At 36.1% G+C, this 18,964-nt stretch overlaps 2 protein-coding genes across 3 annotated transcripts in view; one reads left to right on the top strand and one right to left on the bottom strand.

Moving 5' to 3' along the window:
• DHX36 (DEAH-box helicase 36) overlaps nucleotides 1-4,970 on the top strand; it is a 48,392-nt gene extending 43,422 nt beyond the window's left edge. The window contains exons 23-25 of the mRNA XM_058295180.2: nucleotides 402-522; nucleotides 1,165-1,317; nucleotides 1,705-4,970. Of these exons, the coding sequence (XP_058151163.1) occupies nucleotides 402-522; nucleotides 1,165-1,317; nucleotides 1,705-1,890 (460 nt within the window). The 3' untranslated portion in view covers nucleotides 1,891-4,970. The remainder of the gene's footprint in view (nucleotides 1-401; nucleotides 523-1,164; nucleotides 1,318-1,704) is intronic.
• An 11,315-nt stretch (nucleotides 4,971-16,285) lies between these two features.
• ARHGEF26 (Rho guanine nucleotide exchange factor 26) overlaps nucleotides 16,286-18,964 on the bottom strand; it is a 133,018-nt gene continuing 130,339 nt past the window's right edge. For both annotated transcript variants that reach the window (XM_058295178.1, XM_058295179.1), the window contains exon 14: nucleotides 16,286-18,697. In XM_058295178.1, coding sequence (XP_058151161.1) covers nucleotides 18,555-18,697 — 143 coding nt within the window. In that variant the 3' untranslated portion in view covers nucleotides 16,286-18,554. The remainder of the gene's footprint in view (nucleotides 18,698-18,964) is intronic.

The following is an 18,964-nucleotide window of genomic DNA, read 5'->3' as shown; positions in this document are numbered from 1 at the left end:
AGGGTTTGAACCGCGGACCTCCCATGTCGTAGACGGACGCCCTAACCACTGGGCCAAGTCCATTTCCCATCTTACCATAATTTTATGGAATATTCTGTCACGTTTCTAACATGTTGAAATTATACCTACAACAAGATCAGTTGTATGATTTTATGTTTAGTTGATATATTTCCATTTATTATTAAAATAAAATACTGCTCTTTTCTCAAATATGAATTTGTAAATGTATGTTGCAAAAAATAAACTGGACTCAACTCTGGGATTTTTTTTTTCTTTAAGGTTGTGGGGTTTCTTTGGGTTTTTAGTAATCCCTTTATCAGTTTTTAAAGTAGTAAAAAGAATCTCCCAGAAGGCTTTTTTGTTGTTGTTTTTTAACAAAATGCATTTAAACTTTTTTAAAGGGTGAAAGTTTACACAAAAACTGATGGATTAGTTGCCATTCATCCTAAATCTGTTAATGTTGAACAAACAGATTTTCACTACAATTGGCTTATCTATCACCTGAAGATGAGAACAAGTAGTGTAAGTGAACATTTAAAATAATATCTGTTTATTAATATCAGTTGTGTTGTACTTTTATAATTGTGTAATGGGGTGTTATAATTTTTTTTCTTAATCAAATAACCTGTTCTTTTAACTGTGCTTGTCTATCATGACAGATGTTTACAATTTAATTAATTTGTACAGTTATTTTATTTGCAGAATTTTCTTTCAGTCTGCTTTCCAGAAAATTCAGGGACTCATGGTATACTGGAGATAACTTTGTGTAAAGAATTTTGTTGGCAAAATTATAAATGGTCCGAATATAAAGTATGGTTTTATTTATACTCTTAGTTTAGAAAAATAATTTGCGATTTAAAAAATGTTGAATGTATAGGGAAATAATTTCAGCTCCATTATTGCTTTGATTTTGTTACTCAAAGTATTTTTTAAAAGAATAACGCTATAGTTTGAACTGAAGCAAATATAAAACCCCATGTCTAGTGAATTAATGAAGTGGCTCATATAAAATGGCATTCTTAATTAGTTTACACCAGCCTAATAATACCTGTTTTAGGAGGAGTGTACGAATAGATTGATACAGGCAATATTATTGAGTTAATGTGGTAATAGTTTTACATTATTAATCCTAAATGGATGTATTTACTCTAATTCTCATTGTAGATATACTTATATGACTGCACCGAGGTTTCCCCATACTGTCTCTTATTCTTTGGAGGTGATATTTCCATCCAGAAGGATAATGATCAGGAAACTATTGCAGTAGATGAATGGATTATCTTTCAGTCTCCAGCAAGAATTGCCCATCTTGTTAAGGTGACTAACTTTACATGATTGTCTTTGAATTTACACATAAGCCAGAATGGATCTTGTACTTTTGTTCTGTTAAATATATTATTTTGCACATTCTTTGCTCAATTTCTGCAAAGCAAATAGTGTTGAGAAATTGATTCATAGTTTTTCTGAGTTGTTTTTTGAGATGATAATAGACTGTCCATCAATTTGTTTGGAGTTGGACTTTTTAAACTTAACTACACTTGTTGGCTATTCACACTTCTGGTTATGCTTTAGTTGGTTGCTCACTAAATATTTCAGTCTTAAATAATAGCTTGTGAAACTCCTTGTACCAGCTAACTTTTATTTATTACATTGTTTGATACTACATCTGTTTTGCTTGAACATGTTTTATTTTTCCAATGTTAGGAATTAAGAAAGGAACTCGATATCCTTCTGCAAGAGAAGATCGAAAGTCCTCATCCTGTCGACTGGAAAGACACTAAATCTAGAGACTGTGCAGTGCTGTCGGCTATTATAGACTTGATCAAAACACAGGAAAAGGCAACTCCTAGGAACTTCCCGCCACGATTCCAGGATGGATATTACAGCTGACAACTTTTCTTTGGCAGTCTGAAAAGGCAATTTGACAGCCATTTTTCCATCGTAGTTTAATTTTTGATTAGATGCTGAACCCTGGGACATGACTAATTCTTGTGTGTAAGGTAGAAACTTTCAGTAGGTAGTAAATACAAATGTGCATGACTTATCTGTAGTTATTTTCAATATACCATGAGAAACAAAATGTTCTGTGATTAAATACTGTATTTTGGTCATGCCCACACTTTGGCAACACTCTTATATATAGTGGTATAAGTGCTGTACCACTTGAGAAATTCCTTTGTTCTGTTGTGAAAAATTAGCCTTTCTGCCCATAATGACTGATTATAGAATCAGTAAAAATAGGATGGTTAGTCAAAAAGCAGTGTCAAGTAAAGAATTTGAACATAGCCTCACTTTTTTATATGAGACTTCTATCAGAAGTAAATTAATTTGCTGTAATAAAACCCAGTATTTAATAAAATGTACAGCCTGGAAATCTCAATTAACTTCTTGGTTTGGTTTCTGCTTACCCACTTATCCCTTTATTTGATTTTTTTTTTTCTTTTGCAATATATATATATCCCTTTCACAACACCTTGTGTAGCATAATGTAGCAATCAAGAGTCTGGGTCTGGAGCCTGACTGCCTAAGTCAAATCACCTCTGTTGTGGGCACGTTATTTAGCCTCTCTGTTCTGTGCTTGTTTTTCTTCATCTGTAAAATAGTACTTGGTAAGAATTAAATGTGTTAATACACATAAAGCACATAGAATCGTGCCTGGCACAGAGTATACTCAATGAATCTTAGCTGCTATTTGTCCCTGAAATATTTTTTTTAGTGTATAACAATCCCTCATATTTTACTTTTTTCCATGTTCTGAGTGCTTTTGTACCCACTCAGCTTTGGAAGTGTTAAAACTCATGCTGTATGTTTTCATCCCTATTGCATTGTACCAAATACTGTTAGTTGCTGTCCACAGCCATTCTGACCCTCCTGTCTTGCTTGCTTGTTCAGGTATTTCCCCTCTGTACAGCCTTCTTCCCAAGGATGGCAGATTCTCTTTCCTATGGGTGAATTGAGATGTTCAAAGATAATCATGTGTTGTCTTATCTGTAATTGATGTGGCATATCCTGTCCAGTGGCACCTGAGGAGCAAGGGGTTTCTAAGAAAGGTATTCCTCACTGTTAGCCTTAAAGGAGGAAACTCTGCTGTCCTTTTCTGGACATTGTCTTGTCTGAATCTGACACTTAAGACTGATCTTAGGATCACAAGGGGGGACAGAGCCATGTTCATTCTGAGGTTGACTTAGCGGATAGATGAAACTAGCCAGAGTTGTTGATAAAGCTGAAAAGTTGCTGTATTAGCATACTCTGGAACTTTTTTTGATATGATAAACCTCTCGCTGTTTAAGCTACTTTTAGTAGGGTATTTTGTTTAACTTGGCAGAAAGCATCTTAATTGAAACACATACTGTCATTGAGTGTTGCTTGCACTGCCGTGGTCTTTTTCTACCATTTATTTTGTGTCCTAACAGTTTTGACCTATGTCTGACAAAAGGACCAAGAATTTGGATATAGTGTGTGTTCTAGGTCCATCCTCTTGGCTAGTCTCCCAAAGTGATCTCTCACTGAATTCTTGCATTGAGTTATTTCAAAATATTAGTTTTGTCCATAAACTCAACCATCGGGTGCTGTTTGTGCTATAAAAATGTTTATTCTTGTGCTTTTCTTGCTTTTACTGTCAATTTTAATTCACAGTCTGTAGGTCAAAATGGTTTTGGAAGACAAAATTTAATCTGTAAAAAAGCAAGCAAACTGGTTTCTTTGCAAACCAATATTGAGTCTCTATACAGATGGAGAAACTATCACTGAAGATTTGTTTAATGGATGAGGTATCAGAGTTACTGTTACCCCAATTTTTGTCTTTCTGATCATGATGGAAATTTTCATTGTAGATGTTATTTATGTTTTGTTTCTTTTGTTTAGAAAATAGAGCATTATTGAATGGAAGGTACATTCCAGGTCTAAGAACTATTTGTTTTTTGGTAGTTTTAAAGAAAAAAACTTAATTAAGAAGGGGCATTTATTTGTCTCAGCCATTCTGAGAGATAGGATAATACTTGAAAAAATAATTAAGAAACTTCCGGAAAAACAAAAGAAAATGCTGAATAGGTCTTTTAAAGCATCTTTGAAAAGTGACTCCATGCCAAGCCTCTCTAATTCATTTACTTGGGCAAAAGCTCTAGATATATTTATGTCAATTATTACAAGTTATTTTGTATTCCTGTTGTATTTTAAATAAAGCCCACTCTGAAATTTAGAAATTATAGAAAACCTTTAGAAGGAATGCATTACAGTATCCGTTTCCACAGAGTAAAAAGTGATAAATTTCCTTCCACTTTTCTAGCTCTGAATTTGTATGTATTTATTCTTCAGTAATTGTGATCATGTAATCATACATTTATAATAATGCTAAATGTTTTTAAATGGCACTTTTATTCTCATTTTAAAACAATACCTTCTTATTGTAAACTATTTGGAAATTTACCATACCAAGAAAATCATGTTACCAATCTTACATGTTGGTATTTCCTTAGTCTTTTTTTTTTTCTCATCTTTAAGAGGATTATTTTACATATAAAATTAATAATTGAAGTGTATAATTCAGTGAGTTTTATCAAATGTATAAAGTCATGTAATCCCCGCCCCTGCAATCTTGATATGAAACATCCCCATTACCCCCAAAAGTTCCCTAATTCCCCTTTGCATTCAATTCCCTGCCTCTACTTCTAGCCCCTGGCAACTATTGATCTGCTTTTTGTCATTGTAGTTTTGCCTTTTCTAGAGTGTCAGATAAATGAAATCATGTACTACTTTGTGTATGCCTTCTTCCACTTAACGTAATAATGCTTTTGTGATATTCATATTGTTGCATGCATAAGTAGTGCCTTTTCATCGTTTAATAGTATTGCATTGTATGACTGTATCACAGTTTGTTCATTAACCAGCTGATGGACATTTGAGTTATTACCTGGGTTTTTCTATTTTTTTTGGCTGTTTTGAATAAAGCTGCTATGTACCTTTTTATGTAAGTCTTTGTGTGGATATGTTTTTATTTTTCTTTGATAAGTACCTAGGGTTAAGATTACTGGGTCATATGGTAAGTGTGCATTCAACTTTATAAGAAGCTGCCAAATTGTTTTCCAAAGTGGCTGTAACATTTTACATTCCCACCAGCAATGTATGAGGGTTCTGTGTTGTACATTTTTACCAGTAATTGGTGTTTTGTTTTTTTTAGCTTAGTTGTTTTTTGTTTATTTTGTTTTATTCGATTTTAGGCTTTAGTGACTTTAGTCATGTCTCATTGTGGCTTTAATTAGTATTTTTCTAATGAATAATAACGAGCATCTTTTCTTGGGCTTGGTTGCTGTCTTCATTAGTTGTCTTATATATTTATGTGTTTATCAAGCTCGTATGTTTAAAAATATATCTGACTAGGAAGAGGGATGATTATTGTTTATGATTTTTTTTTAGTAGGTCCCAGGGATTGAATCTGGGACCTTGTACATGTGAAGCAGGTGCTCAACTACTGAGCTACACCTGCTCCCCTCTTTATGAATTTTTGAAATTCAGAAAGTCATTGATTTCCTTGACACTGAAAATATCTAGTTGTGTCACTATTTGGTAATTCTGCTTGTCCGGTGTAAATAGTTAAGCCATTGTTACAAAGTGCCAAAAGAGAGCAGCACCAGTTTTAGGTGGTAGTTATTGCAAGAAATTGAATTTGTACCTTGAGGTGATTAAGGCATGAGATAAAACATTACTTGGTGTTGGGAGGCATGGAAGCAGAAGCCAAACAGCTAATGTGAAAGTAATGCAGAGCCAACCTTTAACCTGAAAGATAGAATCCAAGCAGGCCTGCTGAGTTAGGGACCTTCAAGCAAGACTGTTGAGTTAGGGAACTTTGAAAGTGCGACTGCTCCTTTTCTAGTTCTTAATCTTGGTTCATAACTTGATGGGGTGGTATAAATATTAAAGTAAATTTTTTTCAAGAAAGACGCAAGGAGGGACATTTCTGAGTCCTTGCAAAGTACATAGTTAACCTTCATGCATGGAAGACAACTTGATTGGGAATAAAATTCATTTTAGCCAAACTTTAAAGAAATCAAGAGTGATTCCTTGGTGATTTCTCTCTAGGCTTATTCACCTCATTTTCTTTTTTTTTCTCCTTTCACAAATTTATTGAGGTGTAATTTATATACCATAAAATCACCAGTTGTAAGTGTACAAATCTATGATTTTTAGTAAACTAGCTGAGTTGTGCGGCTACCACAATTATAGTTTTAGAACATTGCCCCACCTCAAGATCCCTTATGCCTAAGTACATTTCTCATCCCCAGCCACAGGAAATAGCTAATCAGTTTTTAACGCATTTATTGAAATGTTAGGACTTGAGTCTGCTGTTTTATTATTTGTTTTTTCTTTGTTTTCCATTTCATGGTTTTCTGAACCACATCCTTTCTGTGGTTTACTGAAAATCTTAGTATTCCATTTTGCATTGTCTTTTTTTTAGTTTATCTTTTTGTGTAGTTTTTTTTTAATGGTTCTAAGAATTGGGAGTATACATATGTAATTTATCACAGTCTACATGTATCATTTTACCATTTCAAGTGAAATATAAGAATCTTACCATCATTTAGGTTCCTTTACCTCTCTCCCCACTTCTTATAATTTAGTCATCCTAAATATTTCCTTTACGTGCATCAAGAACCATGACAGACTGTTAATTTTGTTTTCAGTCATTTAAAATAATTTTTAAAATGCAAGAAAAAAATAACTTACTATATTTACTCAAATATTTACCAATTCTGTTATTCTTGATGTTGATGCTCAAAGTTTCCTTTCTCTTATCATTTCCTTTTCTGTTTGAAGAACAAGTTCCCTGAGTTTTCCTTAATCTGAGATTATCTTTACTTCACCTTCATTTCCTGAAGGATACTTTGACTGGGTATGTAATTCTGGATTGACAATTCTTTCCCCTAGGTTTTTATGTAAAATAAACTGAGAGGAATAGGGCAAAATGCATACTCTATTTTGTTCAGAACGTGAAGTCCCTACATTTATTAAACTGAATTTTTTTTTCATATTTTAATTGTATCGTGACATATAACGGACCGTCAGAAAAGTAAAACATGAACAAAATCTTATTGCTGAGATGTGAACACTCAAGTAAACCCACTCCCCGCTCCCAGAAAACATCCTAACCAGCATCCCCGCAGCCCCATGTATGCCTCTTTTCAAACATCATCTTTCTCCTTCCTCTCTGTCAAGAGTCAGAATAGCTTTTTATGACATTGATTTACATTTAAAAACATAGTTTCACTACCTAATCACTAAATGATATAGTTTAATTTCTCTCTGTTTGAATTTATGTAACTGGATTTAGTGTAGACTGTTTGCTTTTTTCTCAAATCTTTTTAAGATTCATCCATGTTTTTTCTTTCTGTAGTTAACTCATGTTCATCATCTCATAATCCGTAATACAAATGTAGCACAATTTTTAAAATCTATAGTTAATCAACATTTGAGTGGCTTTTCATTTTTAGCTATTATGAAAAATTATTCTATGGACATTCTTTTATGCATATCCTAGTACATATCAACACGCATTCCAATGGGATACACACCTGGAAGTGAACTTGGCAGAATCACAGGGTGATTTCAAATCATAGTCTTACTAAGTACTGTCAAACTTAAAGTTGTCATACCAACAGTTTTTGAAATTCCTCATTTCTTCATATTTTTGCCGACATTATTATTGCCAGACTTTGACACTTTAACCTTTCTGTTGAGAATATAAGTGCTTTATCTTTATAAATTTAACATGAGTTTTCTTGGTTATTAAGGTTACTCATCTTTTCATAGATTTATTGGGCATTTTCATTTCTTCTTTTGAGAAATGTCTGTTCAGATCTTTTGCCCAATGTTTTACTTTTTTAATACTTCTAAGGTTTATTATATACAGTGGATATGAGCTTTTTGTCAATTATAGAGTCTTTTATAAGATGATGTTACCCATTTTAGTATAGTCCAATCCATTGTTTCTTTTATGGTTATTGCATTCTGTACCTTCTTTAAGAGCATTTTCTGTGCCCTGAAGTTATAAATATTCTCTTTATCTTCTAGAAGCTTTATATTGGATTTCATATTTAGTCTTATCCATTCAGAATTTTAAAATGAGAGGTAACAGTCCGGTTTTGGTTTTTTCTTATGATTACCCAATTGGCATAACATTTATTGAAAACTCTGAAATTTCCCCATTGCTGTACAGTAATTCCTTTTTCATAAAGAAGTGGCTATATGTTTTTGTTCCAATAGTTTGTCTTATTCTTTATGTAGTAAATAAGTGTCTTCCTATTGATGATCATATTATATATTTTTCTCCTTTAGTCTATTTATATTTCATTGACTTATTTTAACAATTTTATTCAACCTTGCATGCCTTTTGTAAATCCAACTTTGTCTTGAGCATTATGCTTTTTTATGTTTTGCAGGATTTGACTTATAAATGTCTTACTTTGACTCTGTTCATAAATGAAATTGTTCTTTTTTCTTGTACTATCATTGTCATTGTTTAGTATATGTCAGCTTGATAAAAGGAATTTGGGAATGTGCCCTCTTTTTCTGTTCTCTAAAAGAGTTTGTGTCAGACCAAACGTATTTCTTTTTTGTATGTTTGATGGAATTCACTGTTAAAACCACCTGGGAAGGGAGCAGGGGAAGATTTTCAATGACTGATTTATTAGCTACAGGGCTGATTATTTTTCTGCTTATTCTTGTGCCAGTCTTAATAAGTTGTGTTTTCCTAGGAATATGTCAATTTCCTCTATATTTATTGTCAAAGTTATTCATATTATTATATTTCTAATGACTGTAAGATTAGAAATGATTTCCTCCCATATCCTCCTGCTATGGGAGTGCCTTCTCTCTTTTTCTCTTACTCTCATTAGTCGTGAAAGAGACAGATGAATTTTATTAGTCTTTTGAAAGAATTAAATTTTGGCTTTCTTCTCTCTTTTATTATTTCTACTTCATCAAATTCTAACCTTTGTTTTTGTTTTTTTTTCTTTCCTTCTGACTTAATTTCGCTGTTCTTTTTTCCACTTCTTGACATGGAGGCATAGCCAATTTTTCACTTTTTTCCTCCAAAAACATTAATGCAATAAATTGTCATCTTAGTATTTTTTTACTTGCATCCCTAATTTTGATATTTATTATTTTCTTTATCTTTCAGTTAAAAATATTTTAAATTGCCATCATGATTTCTTCTTTAACCCAAGTGTGACAGGCTGAATAATGGCCTCCCAAAGATTTTTCTATTCTGATCCCCAGAACCAAACCTGTAGATGAGATCTTATATCATAAAAAGCATTTTGCAGATGTGATTTTTGAGGACCTTGAGAAGTAGATGTGATGATGGAAGCAGAGATTGGAGTTATGCAGCCACAAGTGGAGGAATGCTGGCAGACTCCAAAAGCTGGAAGAGGCAAGAAATGGATTATTCCCTGGAGCTTCTGGAATGAGCCTCGCTTGATTTTAACCCATAAGACTCATTTCAGACTTTTGACCTCCAGAACTGTAAGAAAATAAATTTGTGTTACCACTGAGTTTGTGGTAACTTGTTTTAGCAACAAGAAAACTAATATACCAAGTATTATTTAAAAGATTTTTATTTCTAAATAATATTAATTTTATTCTTACTGATTTCTAAATTATATTTTGATCAGAGAACTTTGTATTACTCAGTCCTTTAAAATTTGTTGAAACTTGACTTATAACTCAAGAAATAGTAAATTTTTACAAGTATTTTATGTATGCTCGGAAAAAAGTTTATGCTGAAATTCCTGCACACGGAGGCCAATATATGCCCATTTGTGTTCAGTCATTAGTTCTGTCATTCAAATCTTCTATACTCTAATGTTTTATACCTACTTTTCCTATAAACACAGAGATATGTTTAAAGTCTCATGCTATGATTTTGGATGTATTCTTATGTTTCTGCCTATTTTTGCTTTGTATACTTTAAGACCATTTTATTGGGAAAATATATATTTAGAGTAGTAACATCTTCCTGGATAAACAAATCTTTAAAAACATTTTTTTTTAAATCAGAGAAGTGGTAGGTATACAAAACGATCATGCATAAAATACAGGATTCCCATACCCACCCCACCACCAATGCCTTACATTGGTGTGGAAAATTTGTTACAATCGATGATAGAGCTTTTTTGTAATTATACTTAAAAAAAAAAAAAAAAAAAAAAAAAACAGTAGTAGCCAGCATTTACTGAGACATTCTATGTTCTAGGCACTGGTGTGAAGCAATCACATGGATTACCACATTTGAAACAACCAATACACAGACCTACAAAATATGTCCTATTTTTTAAAAATATTTTTTAATAGAGAAGTTGTAGGTTTACAGAAAAACCATATTAAAAATACAGAGTTCCCTGGTTCAGTCACTGTGGAAGTCTGTTTGGCAGTTCCTCAGGAAATTAGATATAGATCTACCATGTGACCAGGCAATACCACTTCTAGGTATATACCCAGAAGAACTGAGAGCAGTGACACAGACATCTGCTCACTGCCGTTCATAGTGACATTACTCACAATTGCCAAAAAATAGAAACAACCAAGCTGTCCATCAATTGATGAATGGATAAACGAACTGTGGTATATACACTTGGTGGAATATTATGCAGCTGTAAGAAGAAATGAAGTCATGAAGCATGTGACAACATGGATGAAACTGTAGAACAATATGTTGAGTGAAGAAAGCCAGGCACAAAAGGTTAAATATTGTATGATTTTGCTATTATGAACTATGCATAATGAGCCAACTCATAGTTGATAGCTAGAATTTAAGGCATGAAAGGAAAGGATGGTTAGAGAATGGAAAGCTGAAGTTTAATCTGCAGAATTGGTCAAAAGTTGTTTGGAAATGAATAGAAATGCTGAAAGCGCATCAGGATTTGTAATTAGTAGTGCTAACATGGGTTTGATAGTTTTTTTTCTTTTGTAGTAATAATGCTCTAATATTGTTTGAAGTGATGAATGCACAAGTTGGTGATTATACCAAATGCCATTGATCGTACACTTCCTGTATGGTTTATGAAACAAAAAAAGTAATAGGATGAGATGGGAGGAAAATACACCAAATGTAAGATATGGACTACAGTTAGTAGTAATACTTTGATGATGCTCTTTCATAATTTGTTACAAATATTTCATAACAATGCAAGGTGTTTGTGGTGGATTGATGTATGGGAGCCCTGTATGATGTTATGCGTGTTTGTTAAATTCACAGCTTTTAGTTATCCTTTATGTGTGTTCACGTATGAATGACATACATCAATAAATTAGTTTTGAAATGAAAAAAAAAAGCCAGCATTCCCATTTATAATCTCCAGTTGTTGTTACTTTGCATTAGTATGGTACCTTTCTTACAGTTCATGAAAGATTATTAAAATAGTACTATTAACTCTTGTTCATAGTTCATTAGGTTTATTTTTCCCATATACCACCCCTTAATAAACACTTTGTATTAGTGTCATATATTTGTTATAATTCATGAGAGACGATTTCTTTTACTTGTACTATTAACTATAGTCCTCATTTACAATAGGGTTCACTGTATTATACAGTCTTTTTGATTTTAATCTTTTTTCTAGTAACATATATGACTCAAAAGTTTCCCCTTTTAACCACATTCATATATATAATTCAGTGCAGCTAATTACACTCACAATAATGTGCTACCGTCACCACCATCCATTCCCAAACTTTAAATCAATCTAAATAGAAAGTCTGTACAAATTAAGCATCACCTCCCCACTCTTTACCCCCAGTCTATCTCCTGGGTAACCTATATTCTAGATTCTGAGTTTGTTTATTCTAATAGTTTAGTGAGATCATACAATATGTGTCCTTTTGTGTCCTTATGTTTATTTCACTAAGCATAATGTCCTCAATGTTCATCCACGCTTTTGCATGCATCAGGACTTCATTTCTTTTTACAGCTGAATAATATTCTATTGTGTGTAATTACATTTTGTTTATTCATTCATCGGTTGATGGACATAGGTTGTTTCATCTTTTGGCATTTATGGATAATGCTGCTATGAACATAAGTGTGCACATATCTGTTCAAGTTCCCACCTTCAGTTCTTCTGGGTATATACTTAGTTGCCAGATTGCTAGGTCACGTGGTAATTTTATACTTAGCTCCCTGAGGAACTGCCAAATTGTCTTCCACAGTGGCTGGACCGTTTTACAATCCCACTAGCAATGAATGACTGTTCCTATTTCTCCACCTCCTCTCCAACACTTCGAGTTTTCTGTTTTTTTAATAGCATTTCTAGTGGGTATGAAATTGTAGCTTATGGTTTTGACTTGTATTTCCCTAATGGTTAATGAAGTTGAGCACATTTTCATAAGCTTTTTAGCCTTTTGTATATCCTTTTTTGGAGAAATATCTGGTCAAGTCTTTTGCTCATTTTTAAATTGGATTGTGTTTTTATTGAGCTGTAGGGTTTCTTTATATATTCTGGACATTAAATACTTATCAGACATGTGGTTTCCAAGTATTTTCTCCCATTGATTTATGTTGTCTTTTCACTTTCATGATTAAGTGCTTTGGCGCACCAAAGTTTTTAATTTTCATGCGGTCCCATTTATTTTTCCTTTTGTTGGTTGTACATTAGGTGTAAAGTCTAAAACTATCACCTAACACGTGATCCTGAAGATGCTTCCCTACATTTTCTTCTAGGAGTTTTATAGTCCTAGTTCTTATATTTAGGTCTTTGATCCATTTTGAGTTAATTTTTTGTATACAGTGTGAGATAAATGCATCACCATTACACAGGTTCTCTCTCTATTCCTAGTCATGCCTTTTGTCTTAAAAACTATTTTGTCTAAGATTGACATAGCTCCATGTAGTAAATGTTGTGATGCACTGCCCAGATCCCCCTTTAGGACAAAAGGAATTACTCATTTAGTTGCTGGGAGTGCTACCAGACAGGTTTCCTGTCAGTCCTCTTCAGGAATTGTCCTCAGCTGAAGGGAGCCATCTTACCCAAGCCCACTCCTCCTCCTTGAGGATCACCTATATTCTGACTGATCAGAGCAGGATTATAAAGTCCCAGGCCCCTTGCCAATGCTCCCTTCTCTCTCTTCCTCTTCCCAAATCTTTGTATTCTCCATGTCACTTCTCTCTGTGCTTCCTTGTGGACAGCATTTTCTAGCCTCTCTTTCAGTTCACTAGTATCTATTTTAGTTGCATCAAATCTGCCCTAAACCCAGATCCATAAATTCTAAGCAAAATTTAAGCAAATTGAGCAGACTCAAAGAGCTAGAGTCTGCAAGGTAGGTTTACAGGAGACAGGGAGAAGGTTGTGAGCCAATGTCCAAATGGACAAAATGTATCATAAGATGGAAGCGCGTAGCTGTGCAGTGGATGGGCATGACCGTGGTGCAGTGATGCTGTTGGGTTGGGTAGTGCATGTCTGTAGAGGGGGGGGGGGGGTTGCACTGTCCATGGAACTGGGGGGAGGGCCGGGGGAGGGAGAGGATGAACACAGGATTTGTGGCTATGTGGTGAAAACTACAACGTTGGGAATGTTCTTTTGGCAATAGGGCAGGGGAGGGTTGCTGGTTTAGGATGTTGGATGTGGGGGACATTTGGGACAGGGGGCACATAGAGCAGCCTCCTATGGTGCGAGTGTTCATCTTGTCATAGTGTGTTATATCAGTGGGTGGAGACCCACGTAATGAGTGGGAAGGTATTGGACTCCCATCCTTGGGAGTCCTGCTATGTTCTCAAATAGAGGGGCGAGAGTCTCTTGAGAGCATAGGCAGTCCCTAATAGGGGAGGACAGGCCAGTAAGTCAAGCCCTCAGTGTTGATGCATATAACTATGAATCTTGTTCCTCAAGGAGTGAGGCCTGGTGGTTGCCGTGGGTCCCGAGGGCAGGAGGAGGGAGGAACAGAAGAGATGGAACATGGGGCCTCTTGGGGGCAAGGGAGGGTTCTACATGATCTTTCAGTGATGGCTACAGGCCATGTTAAAAATTTCATCACAATTTATAAGCATATAGTCCAAATATATACCATAACGTCAATCATTAACCATGGTTAGTAGCAATGTTTCAATATTTGTACATCAATTGTAAGAAATGTATTATCCGCAAGTAAAATATTATCAATAGGGGAAATGGGGGCAAGGGGGAGGATGTTTGGTGTATGGGAATCCCCTATATTATGGAAACCTGCTTCCATAAATTCTAGGTTTTTTGTCACTTAAAAAAAAATTCATTTTTAAAATTTCCAAAATTACCACTCTATACCCACCAAGCAACAATTACCCCTTCCCATCTTCCCCTTGGGTAAACATCTATTTTCTGTCTCTACAAATTCCTCTTTTTCTAGGTATTACATATAAGTGAAATCATACAGTATTTGTCCTTATGTTCTTTGCTTATTTCACACAGAATAATGTTTTCAGGGTTCATTCCATATTGCAGGATGCCTCAAAACTTCATTCCTTCTTACAACTGAATATTAATCCATTTTGTGTATGTACTATTTCTTGTTTATCCATTCCCCTATCAACACTTTGGTTATTTCCACCCTTTAAGTATTGTGAATAATGCTGCTATGAACATTGGTGTATAAGTATCTGGTAAATACCAGTTTTCCATTTCTTCTCCGCATCCCCTCCACTTGTTACGTTGCACTTTTTGAAGAATGGTTGTGTGGTTATCTTGTGGTTTCAATTTGCATTTTCCTTTTTGTAGTTGCTAATTCTGTGTTGCATTTCAAAGTTTGTTTTTTATCTCCATAAAGTTTAGAGCAATTATAATTAACTATCTGCGTCTGATTACAATATCTTAATGTCTGTGTTTCTTTTTTCCTGTATCAGAGAATTTGTTTACAGAAGCAACTGAGAAGATGTTGCTAGATTCCTCCTAAAAGCGGTTTCTGTTTTTTGTGTTTTTTTCCCCATTTGCTGGGCACAAAGTGGTCTTTCAGGTTCATTCCCCCAATTTGATTATAGCCCTTTGAGGATCATAGCTCCAATAAGGGCGATTGTGGTAGGCATTAAACTCTGACCTGCGTTATTCAACCCTACGACTCCATCAAGTAGCTCTACCTCTCTGCTGTTTCACAAAGACAAGGCAAAATGCATCAGCAATTTGGGATAGGGTATGGGGTACAAAGGGCAATGCGTCCAGCTACTTCCTATACTCCCCCTTTCTTTGCCCTTCCACCACAAGCTAGAAAATCCAGTAAAGCTGCATTTGACTGGTGTTTCCTATCACGTATCTGTATCTTGGCTGCAAGGAATTCTGGGAAACTATTAGCTTTTTAAAATTCAATAGTGTGTCACAGGGCAGGATTCTCAGATGGACCCTGTGATCTCTCCCGGGAGTATGTTGCATTACATGGCAAAAAGGATTTTGCAGATCAAATTGAGATCCCAAATCAGTTGGTTTTGAGTAAATCAAAAGGGAGAAAATAGGGATGGGCCTAGCCCAATTACATGAGTCCTTTAAGAGCTGACTTTTCTCCAGCTGGCAGCATAAGAGAAGCCAGAAAGGCTCCAAGCATGACAAGGGTCCAACATGCCCCTCCTGCCCGAAGATGGAGAAGGCCACATGGTGAGGAATACAAACGGCTGCTCAGAGTTGTGAGCAGCCCCTGGCTGACAGCCAGCAAGGAAGCGGGGACCTCAGGCCTACAACAGCAAGGACTGGAATTCTGCCCATAGCAGGGAAGAGACCCAAGCTCCAGCAGAGCGAGCAGCCAGCCGGCCCTTCAGCCACGTGAGCCCGGGGGCGGAGGCCGCGCCACGGCATCCCTGCGTGCTGACTACAGAGCGGGGCGATGACGAGCGAGTGTCGTGCCAGGTCACTAAGTTTGTGCTTATTTGTTATGCAGTAACAGGAAACTATATTGGAGTCATTTTTTGCTTTCACCAAGTATGAGAAGGTGATAAAACTACACAAGCACTGCATGGCTGAAGTGAATGATGATCTATGCTCCATGGGACAAACGGCAGCAAGAAAACTGTGAACTATTCAAGATAAGCTGTTCAGTCATGCACATTTTTGTGGCAAATATTAGAAGAAACAGCATGGCCTCCATTCTTAAAAATACACCCGTCTTCTAGGGCAACCGATGCCAACACGTACCCAAAGAAGAAAGATCGGTCCCCCCCAGTGTTAGCCAACCCCTCTGATGTTGCCTTTTGAGAAGACATTCTGAAATGGTAAAAAACTCAGCCAACTATATACCTGACTGACTACAACTTACAGTAAATTAAAGCACACCAGCACCACCAAGGTACAAGTATACACAAAATCTTTATCAAGTCACATATTTTGCCAAAAGTGTACAAGCAGTCTTTATTAGGACAAAAATATCAACATTTTTCTTCTCCACAGGTCACTGAATGAAGTCACTGCACAATTCAGAGAAAGTATTCATAGAAACTGAGCTAGGTTTGTAAAAAATGTAGATTGTCATGTAAAAATCACAATCCACAGTTGAAATTAAACATAGTAAATCTGTTAAATGCCTGCTGTATAACACTTTATCTAACCACAGTAGTAACCTGCTTGCTAAGTAAGGCTTTGATTTATAAGTTGAACATACTTCTAAATGTTAAATGTCTCTATTCATAAATTAATTCACAGGATTCATATAGTGGGCATTTCAGCTTTAATTGGGTATTGGCAAAAATAATACAAAATCACTTTGCAAACAATTTAGCTTCCTTCCTAAAGAAAAATATCAGAGTACAGCTGGTTCACTTCTCCTCTGAAAAATCTGTGACAGACATCATTAAAAAGGACAAAGGTTTTTTTTTTTTTATTGTGTGTTTTTTTTAAAAAAACAAATTCAGAGACATCTCTTACTGTGGTCCAATGCTAGTATTTCACTGAGAGAACTGCCCAGTGCTCAAGGAACTCAGGGCCTAGCATGTCTTTTGTAAGCAGAAACATATGCATAGCTAAAAAAAAAAGCAACCCAGGTACCCCACACCGGCAGGCTCTGGAGGTGGCAGGAGGCAGGGCACGTGGGCCACGCCCATTCACCCCCTGCACAGGGCATCTTCAACCTCTCTAATGATTTGGGTCACTGATGGCCAGGCAGTGGTAGCTGGGACACAGCATCCTTGAATAACATACCCTTTGCCAAGCTTTATCCTTCTGTGGCAGAAAATGGTGTAGAGAGGAAACACAGCTGCCAGTAAAAATCTCTTTTCCTCTCTGACTTCCAAGCCCTCACCTTACCTCTTTATAAAACATACCATTAAAATGGTCTTTCTGTCTCCTTGCTCTAGTGGAAGAAATAAGGTTATGTAGAAACCTGCAGTTAAGGGAGAGTCCAAATTCGAAAGCAAGGCTTTTAGTGCAAATAGAACGGGTTCCCATTAAGGTGAAAATGTTATGTTTCAATTAGTTACCATCCTGGATTCTTGATACTTTTAGGGCCTAATTAGATTGTTAAAATGTGTTCCAGCCAGTTTCCTATTTAGAATTGGGAGTAGGAATGGACAAAAAATTCCTCACATTATTGAAGGCAAAGCAGCCTCGCGTCAGCTTATCAACACATTTGGGGATTTTTTAAAAAAGGACTCCTACCGTCAAGGTTTTCTCACCATGCGAACTCATCTAAATTATATATTGTTAGAGTAGCTTAGGATTTATTAGGCTATATTTGTTTAAGACCACTATTGGAGATGGATTAAAAAAAAATCAAAGTAAGGTTCTTTACTTTCCTTCCAACGAGGAAAAAGGTGGCAAAAATTCAAGTGTCAATTCCCTTTCCTGGGAAGAGGTTTAGAAAAACCTAAGAGCTCACTTCTGAACTCTACCAGTTCCTTTTGAAAGTAATATAGCATTGAAATCAGGTCTCAAAAAGAAGCTGAAGAAATATTTACAAACTGGGTATACCTTAAGAAACTGAAATCTCACTAATACTTGGAGAAACGTATAAAGGAGATGTTTTAAGGAGAGACGATAACATTCTTAGTTAAGTAAGGACAGAGAAAGCCAGGATACTGCATTTTATATAGGTTTTTGTGCCAGAACATAATGAAACTAGGACCTGAGACCACATGATCCCTGAAGTGGACGGCTCGGCTATCCTGTGTACCTGAAGAGGTTTGCAAGTGGACAGTGGTGTAAAAACTATGCTTCGTGAACTCACTGTATCAGACAGCTGCTCTCCGGGGAGAGCACAACAACCTGGCAAGCCTACGGGCAAGTGTTTTCATTCTTTTAATTAAATAGGCGGTCTTAAAATTAACAATAGGAAAGCAGATGTGGCTCAAGTCGTTGAGTGCCTGCTTCCCACATGGGAAGGTCCCGGGTTCGGTTCTCTGGTGCCTCCCAAAAAAACAAAAAACAAACAAGCAAATGGGCAAAAAAACACAACTCAGGCAGCTCAGTGGTCGAGCACCAGCTTCCCGCATAGGAGGTCTCGGGTTCAATACCTGGCCCTGGTACCCCCACCCCCCAAGAAAATTAACAATAAAACCAGCCCAGAAACAGCCAGCCCACCGCATGTAGTGCAAATCGCGCAGTAACAAAAGGTCAGGTGAGAGACTACACGTTGGTCTCCAGTCCTAGCAAACGTCCCATCCTCTCCACGTTCTTATCAATTGTAGCCTGACACGTGATCTCCTTGGCACATTCCATAGGAAACCAGCCCCTTTCTCCATCTCGCAGCCGTTCCCCTTCATACCAGCCTGCAAAGAAAAAAGATGCTACATTGAGCAACAAGTATTTCAACGAGCTTTTCCTGAGCCCTGAGGAGGGCTAAGTTTGGGACACCATCCCACAACAGGTTGGGAACTGTGAATGATGGAAAGTGAGAGGAGATCTGGAACAGACAGAAAGGTTTCCAGGGGAATGAAAGACATACCAGGGGCAGAATGTGATCAAAAGCCCTCAAGCGAGAAGAATGAGAGTTGGTGAGTTTGGACTAAGCTGGGGAAGGGGACGCTTTGGCTAGG

The sequence above is a fragment of the Dasypus novemcinctus genome, chromosome 4, assembly GCF_030445035.2.
Source record: "Dasypus novemcinctus isolate mDasNov1 chromosome 4, mDasNov1.1.hap2, whole genome shotgun sequence".
NCBI classification, from domain to species: domain Eukaryota; kingdom Metazoa; phylum Chordata; class Mammalia; order Cingulata; family Dasypodidae; genus Dasypus; species Dasypus novemcinctus.
Note: the sequence above shows the minus strand (reverse complement) of the source record. Positions and strands in the feature narration are given on the sequence as shown.